General features: G+C 36.8%; 2 protein-coding genes across 1 annotated transcript in view; both read right to left on the reverse strand.

The window, feature by feature from the left end:
* Positions 1 to 27,722, reverse strand: part of LOC309672013 (sodium channel protein type 1 subunit alpha) — a gene marked incomplete at both ends in the record, with an annotated part of 554,434 nt that overhangs the window by 316,545 nt on the left and 210,167 nt on the right.
* Positions 4,285 to 27,722, reverse strand: part of TTC21B (tetratricopeptide repeat domain 21B) — a gene marked incomplete at its 5' end in the record, with an annotated part of 42,432 nt that continues 18,994 nt past the window's right edge. Inside the window, 12 exons of the mRNA XM_082484541.1 lie at positions 4,285 to 5,019; positions 6,006 to 6,073; positions 8,380 to 8,500; positions 11,206 to 11,430; positions 13,184 to 13,379; positions 13,750 to 13,911; positions 14,425 to 14,575; positions 15,320 to 15,401; positions 16,968 to 17,078; positions 19,608 to 19,796; positions 22,372 to 22,478; positions 24,367 to 24,505. Of these exons, the coding sequence (XP_082340667.1) occupies positions 4,942 to 5,019; positions 6,006 to 6,073; positions 8,380 to 8,500; positions 11,206 to 11,430; positions 13,184 to 13,379; positions 13,750 to 13,911; positions 14,425 to 14,575; positions 15,320 to 15,401; positions 16,968 to 17,078; positions 19,608 to 19,796; positions 22,372 to 22,478; positions 24,367 to 24,505 (1,629 nt within the window). The 3' untranslated portion in view covers positions 4,285 to 4,941. The remainder of the gene's footprint in view (positions 5,020 to 6,005; positions 6,074 to 8,379; positions 8,501 to 11,205; positions 11,431 to 13,183; positions 13,380 to 13,749; positions 13,912 to 14,424; positions 14,576 to 15,319; positions 15,402 to 16,967; positions 17,079 to 19,607; positions 19,797 to 22,371; positions 22,479 to 24,366; positions 24,506 to 27,722) is intronic.

Here is a 27,722-nt window from a genome sequence, read left to right on the forward strand (position 1 = left end):
CGGCTTCCGCTCAGCGGCCGCCAGGTGCGTGCGGGCGGCCCTGCGCCTGCGCACTGCCCCGCCCTCACCTGGCGCCCAGGTGCGCGAGGCGGCCGCCGCCGGCGGGCTGCGGGGGCGGCGCGAGGGGGCGCCCGGGGAGGGGCGGGGGAAGGGCGGGTAGGAGACACCGGCCTCGCCCGCAGGACCGCCCGCGGCGGCGGCTGCTGCTGCAAAAGGGACTCGATCCCAGCGCGCCGTTGGAGGGGAACGCTTTACTCATCCCTCTTCGCCTTCGGTACCCACGGGGGGGGGGGGGGGGGGGGGGGGGGGGGGAAGTAATTTTTAGACAATTGCCTAATGCGCAGCGGGGCACGATGATGTACGCGGGCTTCAACATCCAAATCACAGATCGCATTTTAAGCATCACGGCAGGGTGCTGCGGGGTTTGTTCTTTTGTTTTGTTCTGTTTTGTTTTTTCTTCAATCCCCTAAATGTTATGTGGTGTAAGGTGCGGCTGGCCGAGCGCTCCCAGCTCACGTTTCTGGGAAACAGAACGCAAAATGGGAGTTTGGGAGAAGGGACGTGGCACTGAGCTCCCTTCCCACCCCGTGCAAAGTTTCCCAGAGGGAGAGATACAAAAAATCAGTTTTCTATAAAAGCATGGTTTAATTTTTTTTTTTTTTTGGGGAGGGGGGAAGTAAGAGTCACAAAGTTTGCTCCTAACTTCCCTTAATATAGAATAGTCTCCTTTTCTTCCTACTTTCAACTAAAACCAGCACAATTGCAGTCTCAGCCCAGTGCTTTCCAGCAGATTTCTTTCAGCGTGCTGAACTCAGGGGAGCTAAATTTGCTCAGCAAATACACGGTGAGTGAGCAGCACTTACAGTGATTCTACAGCAGTGACAAAAATGTTAGTACCAGTGTTTTATGATTGAATTCATCTTCCCCAGAAACACTTAATGAAGATTTAGACCAGAATTAATCACAATTAATGTGTTCTGGTATTTCTACCATGTTGAAAATCCTTCCTTGTGCCTTTGAAAGTTGAGGCCTGAATTGTAGCAAGTATCACATCACCTGAGACATGTGCAGCCAACATTCAACTTTTTGTAGCACAAAATTCAAGTATGGCAAATTTCCAGTGTGAACGTTAACAAAGCTGCTGTTTTCCAGGATAAAGCCTGCATTAACAGGCATATAACTCCTTAAAAAAAAAAAAAAAAAAAAAGCAGTTCGGAACAAGATTCAGACCATTCATTTAACTCCTCTTTTAGCAAGCACCATGTCACATAATTACCAAACCAAGTTTGCAGAGAGATAAAAACATGTGATTTTTGCAGTATTGCTCCAGTTCTAATAATTTTAAGGCATATCAATATACAAAAAAAAAAAAAAAGGTTCCAATTTCATTGCAAGATGAAGCAAGAAGCAAAACCACAGTGAACGAAGCCAGAAATTAAAATCACAGTTATAAGGAGCCTAAACTGACAAGATAGTGATCTTACTTTTAAAAAGTGGCTTGGTCACTGATGGAGAAGTAATTGCTAGTGAAATTTTTCCTTAATTTCTTTTCATATTTTTTCCTGTTCAGCATTGTATAGGGAACACACTAATACGTTCTTTATGACCAACTTCCAAAGAGCCAGAATCCACCCCCACTATTGGGACTTCCCTGAAATGTCTCCCGGACCACTTTCAAAAATAATTCATTCAGAAAATTTTCAACAAATTCTCCAACACTATAAACTCTCTTTAAACTATGATGTTTATAAAGCTACTCACTCATCTAATGGCTAACAAGATTAAGGTTTAGGTTACTAAACCAGAGTTGCCTGATGAGTCTTTCTAAAAATTGATGTTGCCATATTTGAGAACTGACTCATTATAGTGAAACCTAGTTCAAAAATGGAGAAAAAAATGCAAATTACCTCTAGTTTATTTTTCTGTAAGAGTCTTGCTAGCTTATTTATTTTAGCTAATTATATTTATTTTACCTAATGATACTTTCTAGACCATCTTTCTACTATTGTACAAATCTGAAAAAAGCAGTAGGAAATTTAAACAAAAGTATTTAGTAAATTGTTATCAAAAATGTTTACACATACTCTAGAAGGTATGTACCTGCAGGGGAAAGGGAGGCAAAGAGAGGAGAGGAAGAGACACCTATGGCTTATGTTGCTATAGCTACAAGATGCTTAGATTTCCACTTTCAGTGAATGAATCAATAGAAACCACAGCTTCACTCTCCTCTTTTATTCACCAAAGGCAAAACGGGAAGATGGGTTGCTAAGCAACACCGCACTAAAGACTGCAGCTCTTTGAAATTAGCATTACTGACTCCCCTCCATCCCAGGAGTCTCTTCCATTCAAAACCATTTATTAAGAAAGGGGCAAAAAAAAAAAAAAAAAAAAAAAAAAAAGCTACCAGGACATACATTCTTAAAATAAGAAACTGTAAAAGTGGAAGGAAAGCTGAAATTAACACTCTCAATTAGTTGGAGTAAAGAGAAATGAAACAAAGCCATTCCTTCTACAAAAAAAAAAAAAAAAAAAAGTAAAAAAAGATTTAGTATGGAGAGAAAGTGAATACATAAACCCAAAGGGAAATGGAAAGGCCATTTATTTCTTCTGGGAATACTATATTAAAGCAAGATTTTCTCTAAAGGACTATTTATAGCACTTTTTTTTTTTTAACTGAATCCAAAGATGTACCTCATTTGCACTCTATTAAAGACCTCATCCATAAAAAGACACTAGTGGCTAGATATGCTCAAGATGGCTAAAAGGAAATTCAGAAATCTTTTACCTGCATGGTATACGAATAAAGCTCTTCACCAAAAGTTAGCCATGAAAAGCTTGAAGTCTCAACTTTAGCTATCAACTAATTTCTGTATCATATCATTGTCATGACCTAATCTGTCACCTATCTTATGAAAGGGTAATGTCCATCTTATGCTCATGATAAAAACAAAATAAATGTAGATGCAAATTAGTCTTGCCTTTTTTGAAAGCATCTTGCATGTATCGATACAAACCCGCCTATTTTTATTCTAAACTTCTGCTAAATGTTATTCCAATGCTACTGAAGAAGCAAAACCACACTGCTCCTGTATGAATACAACTGTGTACAAAGAAATGCTGTTTTACTAGAAACTGCCTTGAGAAGGCCTATGTACTTATTCTTTTAGCAGTGGGGAAAAAAAACAAAGCAGCATAGTTTAAGAATTCATAGTCTGCTGTCTGCCACAGCCCAGCTCCCTTATAGTTCCCTCCAGCCTCAGCATCTTCCAGATCCTTCCACGTTCCTCGTTTCACTCCCATACCATTTTTTCACCAATCTCTTAAATCTTGTTCCTCATAGCTCCACCATGCTGCACAACTTGCAGGTGGAAAACAGGGAGCTTCTACTGTGCCTGGTACAGTTATGTACGCATTGATTGCCAGTGCTCAAACAGAAGGGATAAGGCTACAGCCTTATCCATAGGGAAGGAGAGGCCATTTATGCAGGTCTTTTCTGAATTCTAATATTCACACAAGTCTCATAGAAGTGTTGCAGTCCTGAGACACATCTATTAATTTTAGTTTAGTTAACCAACAGCTCAAAAGTTACTGGAATGCAGAGCCTGGAAGCCACCAATAGGCAGCATCATTGTATAAGTGATGCACACCGATCTATTTAGGAAACAAGGCTATAAAGTTACCCAAGATACAGCACCCAGTTATTGATTAGCAAGATCAGATACAGGCTCCCTTTTGTACCCTTAACATTCAATTGTCATAAAAAAAGAAACCCAAAAATCAAATGAAAGTGACTTTACACAGTGTCAGCATGAAAAGCTAAAGTTATCTAAGGAGGAAACTGAAATTGATTATTTTAAGAAACTTAACCACTAGTATTAAGAATTCCCTTTTCATGCCAAAACATTACTTTTCTAGTCAAACACAAACATCAAGAGCTGTTTCAAAACCAAATACCACAGTGTAACAGTGGGTTTTGATAGCCATTGTTTTTTCAAAAATTCTGCATCACTGAAAAAACCCTGATCCTTCTCCTTCCTCTGATTCATTTATGACATGCTATTACTCCCTTAAAGACCCAAAGGTATATTTCTGTATGTGAGACAAGATCATAAACCCCTGTAATCAAAACTATTTCTCCAGAAAGACGTTTTAAATGGATTAAACAAATGAGTACTAACTTCTGCACATAAGAGTGTACTGCATACACATACGATGCTGAAAGACTAAACACTCCAAATTAAAAAAGTCAAACATTTCTTTTCATGGAAATCTGACAGGTGGATAAAAGACAGCATGAGTAGAAAATAAATTCTGTGCAAGACTTGCATGATCTATAAAAGCCTTTACTGAATATTTACATAAGGTCTTAATTGTAAATGTTAGATTTTCATTAAAGATTTAAGTTTCATTGAAAACAATGTATATATCTGGTTCTTCAAGTTTAAAAAAACAAAGCATGCTTATAATACATGTAAAAATAACCCCCCATACTTTAGAAATACACCTGTAATAATAAGGATTACACTGAAATTATGAATAAGTGGTTTACACAAACTGAAATCCAGCATCTTAACAACACACCTGCACTGGATAGGGTAGGCTGTTTTTCCGAGTGCTATTTCAAATGGACAAAATACTGAGCTAATGCTTTAACACATTTTTGTAATGCTGATGACACTTTTTTATGATGCTGGATGACACTTTACATTGCAAACATGTAAGCAGTATCCTCTCCTGAATAAGAATAAATACAATTTCTTTCAAAGCTTCAGACTTTTCTTGAAAATAACCCAGATCTCCGATATAATTGTTAATCATATTAACAATGCTTTTGTGCTGATATGGTCTCTGTCACTGCAGTATTTCATTCATAGTTTCTGAAGTCAGATTAAACAAACAAGTCCATGAACCATACAAAAAAAAACAAAAAGAAAAAAAAAATCACGTTCTTAGTGATGCACGGGCCTTGTCAAGTATTTCCTTTCTGATCTTTGGATAGTTTGGATGTGCTTCAAGGACCTGTCAAAAGAACAAACAACTCAAAAGTTCTGTGTCTAAAAGGAAAGAATACTGTGTTTGGTTATCCCCCTCCTCACTGAGCTTACACATTCTAAAAGTAAAACAACAACATGACAAGTTTGTTTAAAGAATGCATAAATATTTAACTGTGGCCACAGACTACCATGTATGGAGGTCAGGAACAGCTTTATCAAAGACACCTTGCTTCCCTTTCACCCAGCGTCGTCACCTTGGTGTGAAAGACACAGGGGTCAAGGTCTAAAGCTTCTGGGTGGCCAAAATACGTGCATTCAGAACAGTGACCTCTGCAGACATTTCCAAGGTTTTACATATACTTTCTCTGCAATGATAAACTGCTCTTGTGTTTTTACTCCCTCAGCCTCTTTCTTACTATACTCCACTCACTTCATCTTCTTGCCCTTCAATTCCCTTCTCTCCCTTATCCTTCCATTCTATTTGTCCTTTCTAGTTATCTTTATTTCCCCCCTAAAAGAGCAAATATAATTTATTTCATTATCAGAATTAATAATTATTAATTCATAATGTTCACTCTGCTTCTGTAATACTAGCTCTTCTTCCTCTTCTGCATCTGCTCTATTTATGTTTGGACCATACAAAGATTATACTGGAAGTTACTTTCTAACAGTGTCTACTGATATTGCTAACATTTGATTAACTTCTTCAGCTGTACTTCTGCATGGATTTACCAAGCTGCAACCACAGGGCCAAAAGAAGCTGCTGCCATTTGAATATGCTTTCACATATGATAGCCAGCCACTTCATCTCTTATTTACCTGGTGGCCAGGGAGCTCAGCATAAAGCAGATTATGTAGAGGGTATTTAGTTGAATCAAACTTACTAAATAGGGTGTCTTTCTGACATTAAGCTGTGTATTTTAGAAATTTAAACTCAACAAAATAAAGAATCATTATGCAAAAGAATGTTGCTACAGTAGAGTGAGTATTAAGTACATATACAAATTCTACCTTATGACAAACGTCAATTGCATCAACATATCTCTTTCCTTTCAGGTAATTGAAAGCCAGCTTGTATCCTGTAAGTAAAAGCAGAAAAAAAGGCGACAATTTCTATTTCTGTATTGAATAATGAAAATATCACATTCAAATTCATTTTGGTGACCGTATGTTTCTAAAGTTAGTATGTTTGTTTTCTAGTATTCTCTCATCTAAGCCTGTAGAGATCAAAATTTCTACTGAGCGTCACTTCAAGTGGTAAATAGAAGTCCTTTATACACTGATAGCTATGTTTGAATCAAAAGGAGACATTATTCTGGAGAGCACGTGTTACTACAGAGAATACATAATGGTTGTCCTCCTTCAATTACTATGGTACCCCACAGAGCTTCTCACTGTGACCTACAATATACTGTCCCTCTGTAAAGGCAATTCCATTATTAAAGGACAAAAAAAGAAAAAAAAAAATCAGGAGAGCAATAACAAACTAGGGAATTAAAATGCTATTCTATTCCACTGTCAGCAGACCACTAATGTGACTAAAAAAGTCACATGGAATAGCTAAGTTGCATAGCAACACGTCAGGCTGATGCTTTCAACATGAAAGATACAGCTCAAGTATATCAGCCTGTACAGAGATCAAGACTGAGGCAAAAAAAAAAAAAATGGTTATAAGCACGCAATTTCCAAAATTTGAAATTTTAAATCTTACATTTATGAACTTATCCTTACTAACAAATGAGTACGAGGGATCCGATACCAGTTTACACAGTTGCCAGATGCAGTTTGTGCTGCTTTAACCATTTAAATGCTTGGCAATTCTCACAGTGCTGTATGCAAAACTAGAAAAACAATGTGCACGTAGTACCTTCAATATCTTACCCTCACTTTTTGTATGCAAGATCATTCCACAGTTTAATTTCAGTAAGGCATTTTCTTGTCTAGACACCGAATGATTTTGTAATTTGTTCAGTGCCTACCCTCTAGAGGGTTTCAAAATAGCAAAAGAAAAGTCTTGATCTACGTTTTCTACAAACTCAAGAAATCACACCTTTTTAGTATTAAAACTTCTTTCTAATATGTTTCACTTGATCAACAAACTGTAATATCTTAGCCAAGACATTCATAGGTCAGTCTACAGGAGCAGGAACAACTAGTGTAACTGCTGCATCCAAACTCATACTTAGATATCTAGAGATTTTCCCATATAACCTAAATCAGATTTCTATCAGTCATTTTTATTTCTGGTTTGACATCTGACTCTTCCTTCTGCTTTGACCCTCCTAATTTTGACTCACAGTACGTAGGGTAATGCATGTTTTGACAATCCATCCATGCGTGTGCATTTTTATGTCTTTAACTGTGTTGTAAAAGCAGAAGCTAAACCATAAAACAGTTAGTTCTATTAACAAAACACTACTTTAATCTACAGATCATATTAGATAAAGTCATGAACCAAACTATTGCAGTATCAACCAGTTACAGTTAAAGAAACAAAATGTATGGCAACTCATATGCATAACAGTTACAATCTTGTTAAAAACAACACTGGTTTTCCAGTTGATGCCAAAGGCTATCGGCTATCTCACCGTAACACAAAAAAACCCCAACCTTAGGGCGCAGAAAAAGACCACAGATTAAAGACTACAAGAAGCATGTCTTTTTAAGAGGCCGTAAGCACAGCCCAAAACCTGGAACAGAACTTGTTCCAGCATTGGGACTCTAGTTATTGAGTAAGAAAGGACATTTTATCCCATGTATCCGTTTCGTAAAGTGTTTCCTACATTAAAGTAGCCTAAAAAGGTGACAGTTTAGTGTATACTTCAATTAACCATCCAAATTGGAACTTGAATAGTATTCCAAGTTTTCAGTCAACCGTCTTTTTTAAACTGGATATATTTACAAACATTTACATAATTTATTTTTAAAATCCTTACTCATGTATATAAAAAAAAATGGTAATTTTTCTGATTACCAAGAAGAAAGAAATAATGATCTGCCACCATCAGATATATATTGGGTATTATAAAATGTTCTCTACTGTAGACAGTACATACTGCATTGCTATAAATACATTATTAAAAATTAATACTGTACTTACAGAGAAAGTTGTTCACACAGAGCAAACTAAAACCGTTTCAGACCAAACCTTGTACTAAAACAGTAAGCAGAAACTTCTGAAGTATCATAGAGCTGCCACCTCTTGGCCTGGGGCCTTTCCAAGTGACTGTTAAGAACACCTTTAAACATCTATGGTTTTTATGTGAGGAAAACCAGTGATACTCTTATCTCTATGGAAAATTAAAAGCAGTCTTTCTGGTAAAGGGTAGCTGTTTCATTCCTACTGTAGTGCCTGAAATCGTAAGTATAGGTTATATATACGTGCCTATTGTTGGATTTGTTTGGTTTCCGTACTTCCAGGCCATCTCATAATTTATTGCTGCATCCTTATATGCTTGTTCTTTCTCCATTATGTATCCCATGTATTCATAAGCCTTGCAGCATGACTGCAAAATAAAAATATTCATTCAAAATTTTATTAGGTAAGCTTATATATAATAATACCAACAGCTTAATTGCTTAAATACTTCAAATCTGTACAACTGGAAAGCATAAGTGATACTTGTACTAACTGATGACAAGATAGTCTTGATTTAAAACACTTGTAATACAAATCATTTATATGGAGTTCTGCACATCAACTTCCTACGCTACCCTGAGCCAAGTACAGAGCTCATCACAGAGGACACTGCAACTACTCCTTCAAAAATGTTTAGACCCTCCAGGAACCCTGTAGATACCCCTCTCTGTTAATAATATCCCTACAGCAGCCGCATTTCAAGTCCAGCCAGAAAGTGTATCTTCCACAAATATTGTTTGTTTCCCTTGTTCTTAAAAAGGTATTTTCATAGCCTTATTTTTGGAAACTGTTTTACATTATAATTTTTCACTTAAAGCTACAGACAGACATGAATATCCTGAAGAGAACACCAACCATTAAATATTTCATTTTGTATAACTCCAAGTGGCAAGTTACAAGCATGTGAAAAACAGGTTCCAAAAACTATTAAGCACTAGATGAAAATACCTTGCTTATGTTACACATACACATAAATAAATTTAACTGCATAATAAAAGTTAGTATGAAAGACACTAATTCATACAGAAATCTTATATTTAGTATATAAAGCAGGAAAAAAAATTACAAAAATAAGCAAAACCCTAACTACCTTGTGGCCTTATGGTGAACAGCTTTTATTATCATGCTGCCAATATTTTCAAGAGAAAAAAACTGAAGCTTTTATGAAAATATGCACCTTCTTTACATAGGCAGAGTGAAGAATTGCTGATATATAAATTACATCCTATCTTTAAGTTCGCTATTTCTGGTTAGGCTTCCAAAATGTACTGATGAAAAGACTTCAAATCACAGCATACTGGGATAAGCAGTATGGGAATGCCTGGAAGATCAGAATAAAAATATACTCTCCCTCTCTTTTGTGATAAACCAAACAAAATGTTGAAAACCAAGAAAAGTAATCAGTAAGAAACCCCAATTTCATAGAAACAGTCTGCTCACTGGGATCTCAATAACCAAACCTAAGACTTTTAAAATCAAAACAAACGCATATTACAAAATACTAGGCTTTTACAAAATTTTCACTCAATATATTTACTTAAATCATGTGTGTGTGTGTATGTGTATATTCACATCATTCAATTCTGACTGCTAAAAACAACCCTAAAAACTCCTTTGTCACAATAACGTCCTTTCTCAATCTAATAAAATCTTCCAAATTGGAGAATACCATGCAAAATATTCTCTTGCGAATTAACAAGATATTTTAAGATCTAAAATATTCAACATTTATTTGTACAGTACAATTCCTACTTAGCCGCTTTGCATGCAAGTTGGAGAAGAGTCAGTATGTTTACTGTGCTATTTTGTTAAGGAACCAGAGTTGCAGACCTCTAATTTGCCATCCTCCTTCCTATCAAGTAGAGGTTGTTCATCCAAGTCCTTCATGGGTCTCAAACTTTTTTGAAGACACCAAATTACTTGGTAGGCTACGTTTCTAGAGGTGCTCGGGAATTTCTGCAACAAAGCGTCATTTGTGGTATATACCTGCTGAACAGACCATCTATTTCAAGATATGTCTTATTTTGGGAGATGACTCATGTTTATCCTCCAGTGGTATGGATTTTGCAACTAAATTCAAACTTATTTTCTGTAAAAATGAAATTGAGTACATCCTACTTTAAGAGGCATCTCTGCAGAAGTACATGATACCAAGAACTGTTGTAGCTGCTTCTTCATTTTATATTTAGAAATGGAAACAGCAGAAGTTCAAAAAAAGTCTACCTCTCAAGGAGGCTGCAGAAATGTAACTGAATAATGAGCCTTACCTTCTATAATGATGAATTCAGAAAAAGAAATATACAGCACCAGGTCCTTTTCTAAACCAAATCTATGGACTATAAACAGTATCCTGAATCTGCAGCATAGTATCTAAGGAAGACTAGCCTACTGGACGTGCCTCATATGAAGGAAAATGAAACATGTAGATGGAAAAATGCGATCAGCAAAAAGAGACAAAAAAAATAAGCAAAAGAGCTAAGATCTGTGCTTGTTCCTACAGTCGAAGCAGAGTATTGGGCAGTTTGCCTGCTCAGAAACCCTAAAGTGAAAAACATTAGAGCTTGTCCCCAGACAATCTACTTGACAGTATCTTCACAGCAGAGGATTAATACTAGCATTAAAGAAAAGAAAATCCTGTATAGTAGCAGACTTATGAGCATAAATGTTTATAAACATATTTTAAGATATGAAGATAACATCTCTTAATAAATGGAGTAAGTCTCCAAAATTTATATGGCCACATCTTTCTTATCAGGTTTGCGAGACTTGGTAAAATGCCTCTCTGACACTCCATAAAAACCTTAAGCTTCTAGTGTCACCACAGCTAAAACTTGCATAAGTTATTACAGAATATGAATAAAAATGACTAAACAGCATTCATAGGTTTGTTTACTACTCTCCACTGTAAAGTTGCTGGTTTCCTGGCTTGTTTTCATCTACTCCTCCTTAATAAGTGAAATATTAGGCAACTGGAAAAAGAAATCCATTTCAAAATCATCTTTCAGAGTAAAACTAAGCATTTAGATGAATTAAAATAAAAGATTAGGTTACTTTTAATGTGCATTCACTTACCCTGTTATGACGAAGGCATCGTTTTAGTAATTCACCCGCCATATCGTATTTTGCAGATTGAATATATATATCTGCAAGCAGAAGCCAACTCTTTTCAAACTCCTCTGCATCAATGGGATTCCAGCTCATTTTTGAAATCCGTTTTAACTGACTTCTGGCTCGTGGAGTCTGTTTCAAGATCATGTAGGCTGTGGCCATTCCCAAAAGTGCTGGGATATGATCCTTCTGCAGCAAAAAGCATAGAGACTGATTGGTGCTTTTTTATTTTGCTTTTAAACTTTTTATTTTTTTTAAATAAGACTTTCACCAGGTATCTGAAAACTAGACTAAAACTAAAGATAGAACATCCAGTCTTACAAACATGTTTTCCATCTAGTGCTATGATTATTTCTGTAAGACTAATCATGATAAACACCATGTTAAATAATTTAGAGGCTGAATATAAGTTTGGGCCCAAAACAATATTCTTCAGGCTCAGGAAATGTTGAAAGCATCCACAGGTATTTCATCTTAACAAGAAACACTGATACCACTAAGATCTATCCTTTTGATACACAAATACTTCAGAAACTGAACTCACTTGAAGTTACAATACAAGTGGTATTTCTACTTTTAGAAGTGCCTGTCAAATTCAATAACAGGGACACCGATTCCTATCACTAGGTGTACAGCTCCTAAAAATCTAAGTCTAAACTGCTTGTATCCAAAAGATACGTATAACAAAGAGGACTCTTAAAAGCCACCATTCTGTGCAAGAGCCTCAAGCAAGCAGTAAGAAATGCAGAAGCAACTGTGATTTTTAAAATTCTGCCTTTATTAGCATGGGATATAGATGAGAATGGGGCTCACATCATGAAACTGCTTCCTAAATGCAGAGAGTAGTTCTATCAGCAGCTAAGTCAAAAGCTTCTTTCTCCCTCTCAGTGTTCCTGGCTCACTACTGGTATTCCGCCTCTACACCTCTTTGTAGGGTTGTGGTGTAAATAGGCTTGCCACAGTCGGTTAAAAAAAAAAAAGACCCCACCAAAAGCCCCTCTTCCACATAATAATCAGCTCATCCCTCCTCTCCCTCAATATTCACGCCTAACTTGGATCAATAACCTCTGAAGCCTGAAGAGGTTAAAACTGTATATTTTATGCGACCCTGGAGAGTAGACTAAATAGACGGGAACATTCTTCCTGCTAGAACTGTGTCACCACACGATAAACACTATATATTCACAGGACCTCAGATCAATTCTGAGCAGGTCTGTGAAGTCACTACTGGAGGCAGAGGGATACCTTGCTTGTGATTCTCAGAACTGCCTTACACACAAGACAGGCATCAGTACACTCAGCTCAGCAAGGAGCAGGTTAGCACACAGTTAATGGGTAGTAGTAACTTAAGCATTTCTTGGCATTCAGATGGACTAATTGTGTCTACATGTGCTTAAAAAATCTGTTGAAAGGTTTTGGTAACAAGAGCATCTGTTACTAATCCTAAAGCTAATGACTACAAGTAGCTATAAAATCATGAAGACTTCCACCATAAGGATGAATTTTAAGCAGATGGATAATCTTGCCCTAGAATATAAATTCTGTCAAATTGCCATGAAGTACATGAAGGTAGCTTACATTTAATTGTTTTTGCTTACAGAATGAAGGTACTGTATGGACTTGCATCATCAGACATGCTGTGGTAAGACTGGGAATTAAAAGAGCAAACCCAGCAACTCAAACCAAATAGCCTATTTGCATTTCATTAACTGGCAATATTGGCATTTGTTGAGTTATAAATTTGCAATCCAATTGAAAACTTCTAAAAGATGTTATTTCATCATTTTTTTTCAAGTTTTATATATTCTTTAATAGAGAAAAATAATGCTTAGAATGAACACTACTAATACACACCACTATTCTGAATGGAGACTGTAGGACTAGTTAAAAAAATATAGTAAGTGTGAAAGAGAAGACTGAGGAAATGAGACAGGTTACTAACCTCAACCACTACTATTTCAGTGAAAGTGTTCAGTGCTCGTTCAACGCTTGATTTTTGTTTGGTTGCCATGAGACAATAATTTTCCATGATTCGCAGTTGAATATGACCCTGAATGGTCTGAGGCTTGAGTTCCTTCAGAAGATTTTCTGCTGTTCTTACAGCCAGCTGCACAGACTCCTGCTTCTCTGTTGAATTACTGTTATCAGAAAGTCCTTGTGAAAGTTAATTTTTTTTAATATACACCAAATTAATTGCAAGTTAATACCAATTCCATTCCATTGCCGTTTTGGTTCAAGATGGCTCTGTTATATAGGCATTCTACATTGATTTTCTTCTGTAACAACAGCAGTTGCAAGATAACAAGCTGTTTTTAAAACTGCAAGTGACCAGGATTCCAGACAAAATCTTCGGTATTTTCTGCCTGAGACTGACTTAATATGGTCTAGGATGGTCTCTCACAATATGCAGTAGGTAATTTAAATTGCTAGAATTATGAGCTGAAGTCATATTATTAAGGGTGGCAGAGAGATGACAGAACCCAAGCAGCATTTATTTCATTCACTTACCCTATGTCAGCATCCAGATTTTCAAAGACTTCACCACCCACAGTTTCATTATCTGGGTTCAAACAAATTTCAATCATGTTGTAGACTGCATTCTGTCCCCAGTCACTGTCCTTTCGAGCTTTATTAAAATGCCGGAGTGCGTCATTTGGTTCACCTGTATACCTAGACAAATAATTAAAATATTTATAGCCGGGCAAGTAAAATTCGCTGCCCCAAATCCCACCCAAATCTCAAGAACCCCAAGTATTTAGAAACAGATGACACACTTGCACACACTGATAATGCAAGGATTGAACAGCATGCATACTATTGCAAGTAACTTGTTTTTGTAGACTAAAACCAGTCTGACAAATTCTAAAATTTGAAAATAAGTGATATTTTATTACTGAACCAGTAAGAATATCCCTTTTAGCAAGCAGGAAATACAAAAGATGTATGTGAGACAGATAAAATAGCTTTAAAGAGCAGCTCATTGGAAAGTATTTCAAAAGAGAAAAGGAGACCTTTCCTAAAATCCTAGCAGCTTAAGTAATTAGGAAAATAGTGCTATATTACTTATCACTTACTTATCCCACCATACATAGCACTTTTGAATGATAATGGATGACAACAAAGTTAATTCAAATGTATACTACATAATCAAATACACCTTATCTTAATTATAATTGCAAGTACCAAAGATACAGTCCTTTGCAGTAGTGAAATCCTGGTTCAAGCTTTGTTCTGGAAGAATGTTTTTCAGCCATTAAAAGAAATCTTGGGACTTCTTCTAGTTTCCCAGCTCTTCTTAACAGATCAATTAATCGTGAGAGGGTTGCATAGTTATCTAAATATACAAATAATTAGGACATTTTAATTCTAGTTATTTGATAGCTTAAGAAATAAAGAGCCTGTCTTGTTTTTTTTCCACATCCAAAAATAAGATATGGTTTAATACATAAGGCATATTACGTAGTAACCACAGATACAACAATGAAGATATCAAGTGATACTTGCAGTAGTTCTACAGAAACCCATATAAAGATAATTGTACTTCACTTTCAAAAGCACAAACAAAAACATTTGCTGTAGTCTCATGACTTCTTTCACAAAGTCAACTAGAAAGCTTTACGTTCATTACAGTACTATTTTAATAGATTTTAGTAGCTTTCTCTCTGGCCATAATTTGCAAATTTCTAAAAGAAACTTATTGCTGTCCAAGACAGGTTTCCTTTATTAATCTTGAAATAAAATGATAGCTTTGTGTTCATGCACTTATGTCTTAAACAGAAGAGAAAGTGCTTTACAGTTACAGGTGAGTAACACCCTAGCTCTATTTGGCTTGAGGCAAACAATGCACATTACACTGCAGCAAAATAAATTACTCTATCTACAAGAAATAATTTTCTCTCTTCCCTTACAATAGCTTTATGCTTTTATATACAGAAATGGTCATTGGTTTTAGTATCCATTACACTATAAATAGCACATTTATTTTTAATCATACAAAGTATTTTTGAAATATTTATTCCTCTATCTCATTAGAACTATGTATCAGAAAAAAATTAAAATGTCGCTGCTAAATATTTACCTGGCTTGCGTTCTAGGAGCTGCTGGAAATGAAAGACAGCTTGTTCATAATCTTGCTTCCTGAACATAAGATCAGCCATCATCTACAATATAAACCAATTTAGAGAAAACAAAATAAAGTATTACAAATTGTGATTTATAATGAACTTTATTTCTGCAAAGTGGGGAGCTGAAACTATAGCTGCAGGAATTGCACAAGTAGCAAACCAGTTCGGGGTTTTCATTACTCTGGAAAATAAACACTCTCTATATACAGACACACAGGATAATAATGAGGAAGTACCGGCTCCTTTCTCCATTTTTCACCTAAGGTAGAAATTAAAAGAGAATAAAACACTTTGATGTATCTTTCAAATATGTTTGGTTTTACTTGCATAATTTTACTCCTAATTTTATTTCTCATAAATGCAGATTAAGCACATAGAAAAGCAAACTTAGTTTCAAGTTAGGGAAAGAAAAGAAAGATGATAACACACTTCAGCAGTGGAAGTAAAACAAGTTATTTCATTTCAGTTTCTCTCCACTGAGAGGTAGCTAAGAAAGAGTAGATTTAACAACATATATTGAGTGCTATTACCCCTGTCCTTGCACCATAGTAGGATTAATACCAGATGTTAGACTGCTGTGAAAAAATAAATTATGCCATCTTTAAAATTATTTTGCTTCTAATGCGTTAAAGCAAAAGTTGCTTAGTCTATTGAGCTGTCTTTTAAGCCAAGAAGTATACAAATCCTGTACAGAGAATCTGCAGCTGTGATTAAAAATGGTTAAGTAGGAACATGATTAACTATGATTATATAAGGATGTAAAACTATGTAAGTACATAGTCCTTTTCTTCTGGAAGTTTTTTTTAGATACTTACTTTAATAGTCATAGAACCATTTGGGTTGGAAGGGACCTTAAATTGGATTGGGTTTATGAAAGGCATGTCCCGCTTCACTAACCTGATCTCCTTCTATGACAAAGTGACCTGCTTAGTGGATGACAGAAAGGCTGTGGATGTTGTCTACCTAGACTTTAGTAAAGCTTTCAACACTGTTTCCACAGCATTCTCCTGGAGAAACTGGCTGCTCATGGCTTGGATGGGCGTACACTTTGCTGGCTGAAAAACTGGGTGGATGGCTGGGCCCAAAGAGTGGGGGTGCATGGAGTTAAATCTAGTTGGCTGCCAGTCACAAGTGGTGTTCCCCAGGGCTCAGTGTTGGGGCCTGTTCTCTTTAATAGCAGCTATCTGGACGAGGGGATCGAGTGCACCCTCAGTTAAGTTTGCAGATGACACCAAGTTGGCTGGGAGTGTTGATCTGCTTAAGGGTAGGAAGGAATCTGGACAGGCTGGATCGATGTCAATTGTTAACAGAGCATGTTTTAAGCCATACTTCAGTCAATCTTACAGCTACTACTTTTCCCTGTACTAGTACTTTTAAAGACACACTTTTGCACTGAGATAGAATGATGGCTATGATTGCTCAAAACTTCATATTGAATCATCATCCAGCATAAACAGGAAAACATTTTGTTGCAATGGATTTTTCACACGTTTTTTGAAATCAGAAGCTGTAGGTCTTTGTAAAAAGCAGTATTTCATGGATCCACCACATTGCAGACACTTCAAAAAACCTCTGATACAGGATTAGTATAATAGCACATACCATCGTTGCTGCTTCATTATCTTGGTCATTCTTCAGCAGCAAGGAACACTGATGTTGACAGGCATCAGTATCATCTTGTGCCAGATATAAACGTGCAAGTTCCAACATTGCCTGTAGATTAAAATATTGAACTATATGTAATTCAAAGATTAAGAAAGCTGGTTCGGTTCTATAAGCATTAACCTGAGATTTCAGAGCCTCAGGGAACATTTATTTCTCTTTTAAAGAGAGCCCTTTCTCTGTTGTTTCCGGTGGACTCTTGGTCAAGTAATTTAATTCATTTCCATTGCCTCACCTTTAAAACAGATAAAACTTTTCTTCTTCAGAGGAATATTCAGGAACATTGAAAACAGAGCTGCTCAGATAGTATTGCTCTAAAGACTACAGTGTTTTGATAAGAATAATTTTCTTGGAAAAAAACCTTAGTGCAAGTAGTTTTAAATTCATTGAGAGAAGCAAATACCTCATTAACATTCACCAATTAGTTTTGGAGTATCAGCAAATTCCAGCAGAAACAGTTTTCTTATTTGCATTTCCAAACCTACCACATTAAAACTGTGTATGGATCCACTTCTGAGAAGCAATCACAGAATAAATATTAACAAACATGCTTCCTTAAGGCTGAAGTCCCATCATAGACTATTCTGAATAAAATGCCACAGAAAAGTTTATAAACACAAGAGCTACCACAGATTTAATCAAGTTCCCATTGAAGAAAGCAGGAGTTAAATCAAATCACAAAGTAAAATTAGCCGTAGACAAACAGTAAGCAACATCACTCCTGCCTAATTTTAAATGGTGTTTTGATTTTGTTTTCAAAAAGGAGGCATTTACAATTGCATTACAATCCTCTCTAGGTACACTTGTGAAAGGCACTTGTGAATCAAAGTAGTGTTTCAAACATCCTGTTCTGGATATGAAGGCTACTTGCATAACGTTTAACAACTATTTTCTTACTACTTCCTGTTACTTACATATGCGAACATATACTATATAATTCTGAAACAGAAGGGCAGGTGGGTAAGCATTGAAATGATAAGGAGATAGCATGCATGTAAGAATTTTAATTATGAAAGCTTTCTTCAAGCCACCGTTCTTATGTGCATAACACAGTGGAAGAGCAAAAAGCAGTCTGCTAGTCAAGAACCACTTCCCATCTTGGGCACATCAGAGAAGAATGTCAGTTAGACTGGACTTCTATACTAGACTCTAGTGACTGGAAGTGGTCTCTAAATTGTCAACTCCAACCCAAAAAACAATGACACTGTAAAATGAAATGCTTGATACATTTTGTGATCCACTTCAAGTCTGCATCTGGAAACTGCATTACTTCATTTCTCTGACCAGATAAGAGGCAGAGTATTACCTACCAGATTAAACTACGTAAAATGAGACAACCCCAGCCAAAACCCTTATGACATGGACTGCAGTCTCTTCACATTTAGCGGAATACTTTGTTTAATGCAATGTTTCAAATCTAGTTTGGATTACTTTGGCTAGAATACAGGAGATTTTGTTTTGATGAAACAAGGTACAGATTGCTTCAAAGGACTTTCCAATACTTCCATATATAATTTTAAGGAAAGTGAAGGCTGTGAAGACATCAAGAAATAGGTGGGTGTTTAACAGCTCAAGTTTATATTTTGTGATCTAAGAGAATTCAATTCCAACCTTATACTAGCAATGTTTTTAAAAATGAAGGGAAAAAAACAAGTTCGTATCTATTGAGACTACAGAAGTAGAGTGGGATGAGTAATTTATACTAGTTGTGGGTAACCAAAAGTATTTTGCTTTCAGTACTCTAAGCAGCAAACAAGCTCTTCATCAGATATTCCGTTGTAGATTTTCTAAGATGTCATTATATTCTGTGTTGCTAACCAAGCAGGATTAAAGCAAAAGTCTCCAATAAGCGCATCTAACGGAGATATTCAGTACAAATGTCAGTGCACAGCATACCTTGTAACAATGGGAATGTCTCAACAGTATGATTTTAGCAAGAATTGAAGGGAAATGCCATGCTAGTATTTCAGTACTGGTATGAAAGAAAAAAAATAAGAATAAGGCTTTAATACTGAATTACTGGGATGGCGTACCACAAAAGCCATAGCTGCACTTGTACTGCGACAGGCAGTCTCCTCACTCTTAACAGTAGAATGGGGAAGTCACTGTCCTTTGAGTATTTTAAGGATGTTTTTATTCCTCTCCCAATTTTTCTTCTTCTTCATCATTCTTACAAGATGCCTTGAGGAAAGCCTGCCTCAAAGATGCTGAAGTTGTAGATTTAGGAAGGACCCAGAATGAAGCAAGATTGAAACAATCTCCAGTATTACCATGCCATACCTTACATGTCCTCAACTGGTACATGAAGACAGATTCAGCTATATGATCTAACAGACAACTCAGAGTGCATGCAGACCACCACTTGAATTGTGAGTTTGTGCAAGAGACAGAAATTAGAAGTACGTACAACTATTTTATCATGATGAGCAATGAAGGGGAGAAAGTTCAAGGCTCTGTGTATATCATAAAGCAGAAATAATTGCAAATATACTTTTACACTGTGGATGATTGGGAAAATGTACTGCTAGATATCAAAACTGAATGGAAAAACAATGCAAAATAGTCAGAGGGAGAACTGACCTTGTTATCAGTTTCACAGTGAACAAGAGCTTCTTTGTAAAATCTAATTGCTTTTTCATAGTTTCGTTGGGCTGTAGAATGTTTTGCAATCTCAGCACAAATTTCAGCTGCTAACTGTTTCTGTGCAGGAACGGCATCCGGCTGTTCTATCTGAGCCCGTTTAAGCACTCTGGCTTGTAATTCCCGAGCCTAGTATGGGGAAAGGAATGAACAGTCAAAAATTTTCAAAGGAATGAATTTTATATTTTCTACTTTGAAATAATTTAATTAAATTTTTAAAAGGTTCTAAGGACCCTGTTTATTTTATAGATGAAAAGCCCCAAATAATAAAAAAGCAGATAAAAGTGTCTCCACTATAAAAAAAAAAAAATCCATGAAAACAAGAAAAACAAAACAACCCCCCCCAATATCTCTCCCCAAAACACCTGTCTCAAACTGCCTTGCCTCCCCAAAATTCACATTAAAAGGCTGCTGAAAAGCAACCTAGTGTTAAACACTTCGAAGAAGATGGAATCCCAATTCACTTTTTTTTTAAGTACTCCTTATGACAACTGCGTGCCAATCCAACAATGTATAATCTATACTTTATAGAATGTAATTTTGAGATAATCACACATACAGTATTTTGTGAAACATATAGAAGAGGACATTAAAGCAAAAACCTGGGGAGGGATCCAGTTTAGCCCTTGCGTACATGAAGAAAAGGATGGTGGAACAAGCTTCTTTAATACTCCATCTAAGGAATATTCAGGTCAAATACGTTCATTTGAATAAAGACAACACATTTTTATTGGTCTAGATTTCCACCATATTTCTATGCCTTGCATTATTTATACCTAACCTCTTCCCTGCTTCAAATGATTATGTTCCCATTCATAACTAATAGCAGAGTTGTAATCACAAAAAATGCTGGCACAGGACATCATTGAACAAAGCCTCATTAATAAAGAGAAAAGGAATGCTTTTGCACACAAGCCCTACAGTTTTTCTTAGGAAAGTTTTCTCATCTCCATGGGTTCCTGGTTAAGAACTTCCTTAATTTCCAAGCTAGCTTCATACATTAAAAATATTCAATGGATGTATTACATGCTCTTTTCCTTTTTTTTTTTTTGTTAAAATTAAGGTTTTGATAAGGTGTATAAAAAAAGACCTTAAAGACCAACACCCAGAAGGTGTACGTACTTAACTCCTTTATTAAGCACAGAAAACTCGGGGGGGGGGGGGAGGGGGGGGGAGGGGGGGGGGAAGGAAGGCAAAAACCCCTACAAATTTTAATTTTCTGAGGTTCTTCATTTAGGGAGTGATTAATAAAAGTCTAGCAGATGCATGGAGGTAGAGCTCTTTGTTTACTAGCAGATGCCCCAAAAGAGGGTAGATAAGGAAATAGCTATGCCCAATTTTGATTATGCCTGATCATTTTTCTTTGATTTCAACTGGAATTCTAGCTATTAACACAGAAGAAATTCCCTCTTTCTGCTCAAGCAGTTTTGTAACTATCTTAACATTGAAGTAAAGTCTCAGAAGAGCTGCTGCGCTCATTTAAAAGTTCACAAGTGGAAGAGAAAGAAGCACTAATATTATTGTTTCTTCTCACCCCCCTATCATTTTGCCTAGCAGGGAAGGAGAATTAAAATGCAAAGTAAAATCTGGGGGAACTTCTAATATCACTCTGAAAACCAAGGGAAGAAACCTGTTTAAGAAGAGGCAATAACATGACTAAGCAGTTAGTCCTACTGAAATAATAAAAATACAGGTGTTTTTTTGTAAATGAATGTGGCAGCATAAGCAGAAGGAGCAGGAAAAAATTCGAAGAGAACAGGTACAAGGAAGGACAGTTTTGAGGGCAGCAACAAAAACAACAACGAAAGAAAAAAAGGGGAGAGAAAACCAAGGATTTTGAAGTGTGATATAGCGAGAAATCTGAAAGAACTAAAGAAGTAAGAAAAGAGTAAGAGTAGACTTGGGGAAATTTACTAAAGGAGAATGGGGAAAAAAGTCAACTTTGAGAAAGAAAAAAATACATTATAAGGAAAAAAGAAGTAACAACAGATTAAATAGCAATATCAGCAGGATTTTAACTCCTATGTACTATTATGTTTCTAACCTATCTACATAGCTTACTTTCCTTACCGATCAGAAGATGGTACCAAGGCTTACTGTTTCTGTAACAGAATGCAGGTATAATGGAAAAGAATGTACTGACCTAACCTCTTGCTCAACCCTTGTATTGAGAAAGCGTCTTCTAAATGGACTAAATTATGTCTGGCTCCTAACTTTGTTCTTTCAAGCCTCAGTCTGAGTATTCAACTCCAGAATGAACAGATCTTACTATTGCTATTTAAAATAAACAGTGGTACAACAAAATGACACATAGCCATTGAATGCTGTTCGAGATTGTTCTGTGGGTGGTGCTCAACACAGAGCTAAAAATACGTAACCTAGCTTTCCCCATAGCCAATTTTGTTTTCACCTAGTCTGCTAAAACTATGTTCCACACAAAAATGAAGGCATAGTATGAATGCAAGCTTCCAGTAAAAGCCTGCATTCTAATCTCAAATTCAGATAACACTGCTCACAAAAAGCTTACTTTCTAACCACTTATGTTCTTTACATTTCACACCGGTCACTGGTGTTTTATCCCTACCATGTACACTTTTTTCCTCATTTACAAAATATTTAGGTTAGAATCTGGGATAAAAGTGAAACCAGGGATGAAAGTGAGGGCATTGCAAGTTTTCATAGGGTTTTTTGTTTTCCCCTTTACCTGTTGTAATGAAACAATAGCTTCATCAATCTTCTCCATTTTGCTGTAAATTTTTGCCAGAAGCACCTGGTAACGTCCATCTTCCATCAGAGAAGACAATTCATTAACTAGAAGAATTGCATTAAACAAACATGATTCTTTTAAGAACTGACCCTGGTAAAGTCAAAGGAAGATGAAGCTCTCTATGCACTCCAGGCAAAAGCTTAAGTGAAAAGTTCAGAGCTTAATCTTACATACTTAGGATTGTGATTTGACTTGGTGTGTTGTTAGTGGGCAAAATAAACATTACAACCTAAAAAAAGAGTGAGAATTAAGGCCAAGGACATTGAAAGATGCAAAAGGAATAAAAAAAAAAATTGACTGTCTAGTTCATTCGCATTCTCAGAAATATGACAGAAAAGCCTTTAAGTGGACAGGAAATAAAGCCACTCCTGACATTTCTTGTCTAAATCCTCCTCAAAGTCAATGAAAAATGTCCAAATTGATTCAGTGAGTGCTACTGTACAGCCAAAAAGCATAAGGTGTTTTGATGAAATTTCTAGTCAGATCTCAAACCACCTTTCTTTTGATAGAGTCTGGAGCAGACATGAATAAAGTTATTTTAACTAAATATTTCAGTATATACTCAAAAAGCATCAAGCTACTTTTGAATAACGGTTAAAATATATACACATAAAATAATTTTTGAAAAATACAAGTTCTCCCTGGCTTGTATTCATTTTAATCTATTGACAAAGTGGTATCTTGAGCACAGTTCCACATAAAACATAAAAGCCACCAACATCCATGTTTTATCTTTATCAAAATTAAAAAAATTAAAGTAAGTATATAGAGCTATACTCTATTAGCAAACTGTCTTCAAAGTGCTGTAATTGTGACATGCTATTCTAAATCAGAGATTAGGCCATGTAGTTGACCATGCAAGATCATTTCCTCCAGTACATTCCCTATATTTAATTTTTCTTTCACAAACAGAGGATATTTTAGCATTTCTAAAAAAAAGATATTAAACTGTTCAATATTTTTCCCAATCAGCCAATTAGAAATACTTTTTTTTCATGTAGAGAATGAGTGTATATCAAAGACATACAAAAAGGATATTGGCTTCTGTACTTTTTGCTTCATTGTAAGATAGAAGAGATTTTAAAGTACATGGGGCAAAATGTATTTACTGTTATTTATCTTTCCACACTAGAAATCAAGCTATCTGGAGCATTATTAAAGTAGCCAGATCCTCAGAGGCTTAACTAAGACAGGAACATAACATTCAATCAGAGATTTTTTTCAGTAAGATGTAAACAAGAGAGAAAACCAACACTCCCCTAACACAGTATGAAAGACCAGTAAAATAGTGGCATAAGACTACAGAAACTAGTAGTAAGACTTGATAATACTGTTTCTGTATTCAAATAGCCACAAAAGTTAACAAATGTAATTAAACCACTGCAAAAAGATTTCCTTTATTAAGGGTATAGCTCAATAGGTCACACTAAACACGACCTTAAAATGTCTTAATTGACTTTTAACAAAAATAAGGAAAAACCCCAAAAGTTTTAGCTTTGTAAATGCATATTCTTAACATTCTAAGAGACATCTTAGACCAGTTCAATCCTTTTGCTCTGAAGGATACTGGGTAGCATTTGCCACCTCAACAACTCCCTGACAGCAGGAATGACTCATCTATACTTGACCAATTCAGAATCAGAACATTTGTTAGTGCACAAGAGAAAGAATCTTGCATGTGTGGAGCTCTGCTATTGTATTTACTGACTTCATCTATCACAGATGTTCCAAGTTTAAAAGTCCTGGCAAAAGCACCTCTAAATATAAGTGAAGTTTATTTTAGGGTGGATTTACCATTTATCACTTAATAGTTTCTTGTGTTTTACACTTCAGAAAAGTTCACATGGAACTTGTTCATTCCTTAGAATCATGCAAAAACTATAAACAACAGTAGAAATTTTATGTTTTGCTGTAAATTAATAACATTCCTACCAGGCTCGTGACCTAAAGCTTGCTGAAGTACATTTTCTGCCTTTTCATATTGCTTCAGTTTCATTAAAAGCTCAGCCAAATCATAGCAAAGGAAATTCTGTTGACCACTTCTCAACGCGGCCTCATAGTAACTGATTGCCTAAAAGGAAGAAACAAAAACCTGAGCTTTATTTAAAAACAACAACCTTGCTACTTAGGTATTTACATGCGGCTTAGAGTTTTCTCTACTTTCTTCACTTCTCTTGTAACCAAGTCATTTCTAATAAATACTGTATTAAAAAGATGTTACTTGTTGCAAGTTCAGGCTTCCAAAAATAAAATGCCAAAATAACAATAAATAGAATAACTAGAGCCCACATTTTGATAAACAAGCATCTACATAGCTTAACCACATTATCACGCTCTATCTTTCACAGGATCACTGCCAATTAAACTACATTTTTATAAGCTGATTAATTTATAGCTCCAGTCTGACTGGAATTATACAAGTTCTGTTTTACTCTATACAAAGGACAAATATTTTCCCAAAGTCTAGCTGCAAAACATGAAGATAAAAGATGTAATGAAAAGTTTAAAAAAAACCAAACCAACTAAGCATAATCTGATAGAAAGAAGTCTTCTCTCTTTGCATTTTTAAACGTAAAAACTGGCAATCATAGCAATTAAAAAGTCAAATATTCACTCAAGTAAAAAAAGACATGTTCTGGATCAAAAAACTATTATTCCATAAGTTTAAAAAAATAACAACTTAAATAGTCTTGAAATAGGAAAAAATAAAAAATTAAAGTCCATAAACCATCCATCACCACATAGATTACAAGGTTTTCTATAGCAACCCTAGGAACCCTCACAATACATTATATTACTGCACACACACACACACACACAAAAAAAGTCTGAAGTATCACGGAGCAAGATAGGAATCATATACTGAGCTGCTTGTAATACTGACCTAAAAAGAAGTGAAAATTCTAACATCGCAAACAAAACAGTTTGGACACACATTCTAGTAGTTTGAGGTTGCCCACATAAAATTATTTGCTCCTGCAAGTTTTCCCCAAGCAGTTTCTTCTGGTTTTCCTACAATAAGAAGTCAAAGCCTCTATTACTACTAGCCAATGTTAAGGCTAGGAGATGTAACAAGACTGGGTCAATACAGAAGTAATTAAACATGGTTTTGAGTGCAGGCCTAAAAACACATGAACTGCAAGTCACCAGAACTACAGTTCACCAGATTTGTATCCACCAATGTGCAACTGTGCCTGTGACCAGATATTTTGAAGGGGACTACAAAATTACTTGCAGTAAACACTGTTTAGTGCTTTAAAGTGAAAGGCTTCCTTCTATCCAACCTGAAAACAGTGAAAGTGCAATTGACTAATCACATTGCACAAATGAAAGAACCAGCTCATATGTCACAAATATAAAAACTTTATATTCCCTGGAACAACACACTGAATATTTCACATTCAATGTGATAAGAAAGAAATCTCTAGTGGGATTTCTATGCAACAGAAGTCACCAGGCACTGCTTGATAAGTTGCTCGGTCATTAATTGCCTTCCTGAAAAAAAAAATATCTATTAAATACATTCCCAGAAGATGGAGAACCTTTGGGTTTACTCCATGGAGGCAATAGCATGTTTCTCCTTAGGCAACCTCCTGGCACAATGGTAATAAACAGGCAACTTTAAACAGATAGGATGATGGTATATTAGTACACTGCTTGAAAGATTCTGTGCGGTATCACTTACCTAAGCTGGTAACACACAAACTCAGACTGAAACCTTCAATCAGTGGGGCTGAGTGCACCATCAGCAAGTTTGCTGATGATACCAAGCTGTTTGGCGAGGCAGACACACTGGAGGGGAGGGATGCCATCCAGATGGACCTGGACAGGTGGGAGAGGTGGGCAGATGCCAACCTCATGAAGTTCAACAAGGCCAAGTGCAAGGTCCTACATCTGGGTTGGGGCAATCCCAAGCACAAATACAGGCTCGGCGGGGAATGGCTGGACAGCAGCTCTGAGGAGAAGGACGTGGGCGTGTTGATTGATGAGAAGCTCAACATGAGCCAGCAATGTGCGATCGCAGCCCAGAAGGCCAACCGTATCCTGGGCTGCATCAGAAGTGTGGCCAGCAGGTCAAAGGAGGTGATTCTGCCCCTCTACTCCACTCTCGTGAGACCCCACCTGGAGTACTGCATCCAGCTCTGGAGTCCCCAACATAAGAAGGACATGGACCTGTAGGAGCGAGTCCAGAGGAGAGCCACGAGGACAATCTGAGGGATGGAGCACCTCTCCTATGAGGAGAGGCTGAGAGTTGGGGCTCTTCAGCCTGGAGAAGAGAAGGCTCTGGGGAGATCTTATTGCGGCCTTCCAGTACCTAAAGGGGGCCTACAGCAAAGCTGGAGAAGGACTTTTTACTAGTGCATGTAGTGATAGGACGAGGGGGAATGGCTTTAAACTGGAAGAGAGCAGGTTTAGATTAAACATTAGGAAGAAATTTTTCTTCCATTCTATGATTCTGTGATTAAGCCTGACAAGAAGTGATGATGGGAGCTAATAGTCCTGTCCTAAATTCAATGCAGAAAATTGATTTCACAGAATCATAGAATGGTTTGGGTTCGAAGGGACCTTAAAGATCATCTAGTTCCAACCCCCCTGCCATGGGCAGGGAAACCTCCCACTAGACAGGGTTGCCCAAAGCCCCACGCAACCTGGCCTTGAACACTTCCAGGGATGAGGCATCCACAACTTCTCTGGGCAACCTGTGCCACTGCCTTACCATCCTCACAGTAAAGAATTTCTTCCTAGTAGCTAATCTAAGTTTACCCTCTTTCAGCTTAGAACAGTTACCCCTCATCCTATCACTACACTCCCTGATAAATGGTCCCTCCCCATCTTTCCTGTAGGCCCCCTTTAAGTATGGAAGGCCGCTATAAGGTCGCCTCGGAGCCTTCCCTTCTCCAGGCTGAATAACCCCAACTCTCTCAGCTTGTCCTCATAGAGGAGGTACTCCAGCCCCAGATCATCTTCATGGCCCTCCTCCTAACTTCTTCCAGGTCCAAGAGAGATAGAGACACCATCCTTTGAAATAACTTCCATAACTACAGAGGAAGATTGTGCTAAGCGCTTATGGAAGAGGTGCTGCTGAAACAAAGCACTGCACCATTTCTCTTACTTGGTCTCCCAGGCACTTACTATACCCATTTACTGGTTTTTATTTCAACACAAGTGACTAGAAAAGAGAGCAGATACTGAAAGTCAGGAAGTTGGCACTGATTCCTCTGCAAGGGCCACAGAGCTGACTCACGAGATACTTTGAAGGGGATCAACACACTTATTTGCAGGACAAA

Source organism: Vanellus vanellus (genome assembly GCF_965231255.1).
Source record: "Vanellus vanellus genome assembly, chromosome: 5".
Taxonomy (NCBI): Eukaryota; Metazoa; Chordata; class Aves; order Charadriiformes; family Charadriidae; genus Vanellus; species Vanellus vanellus.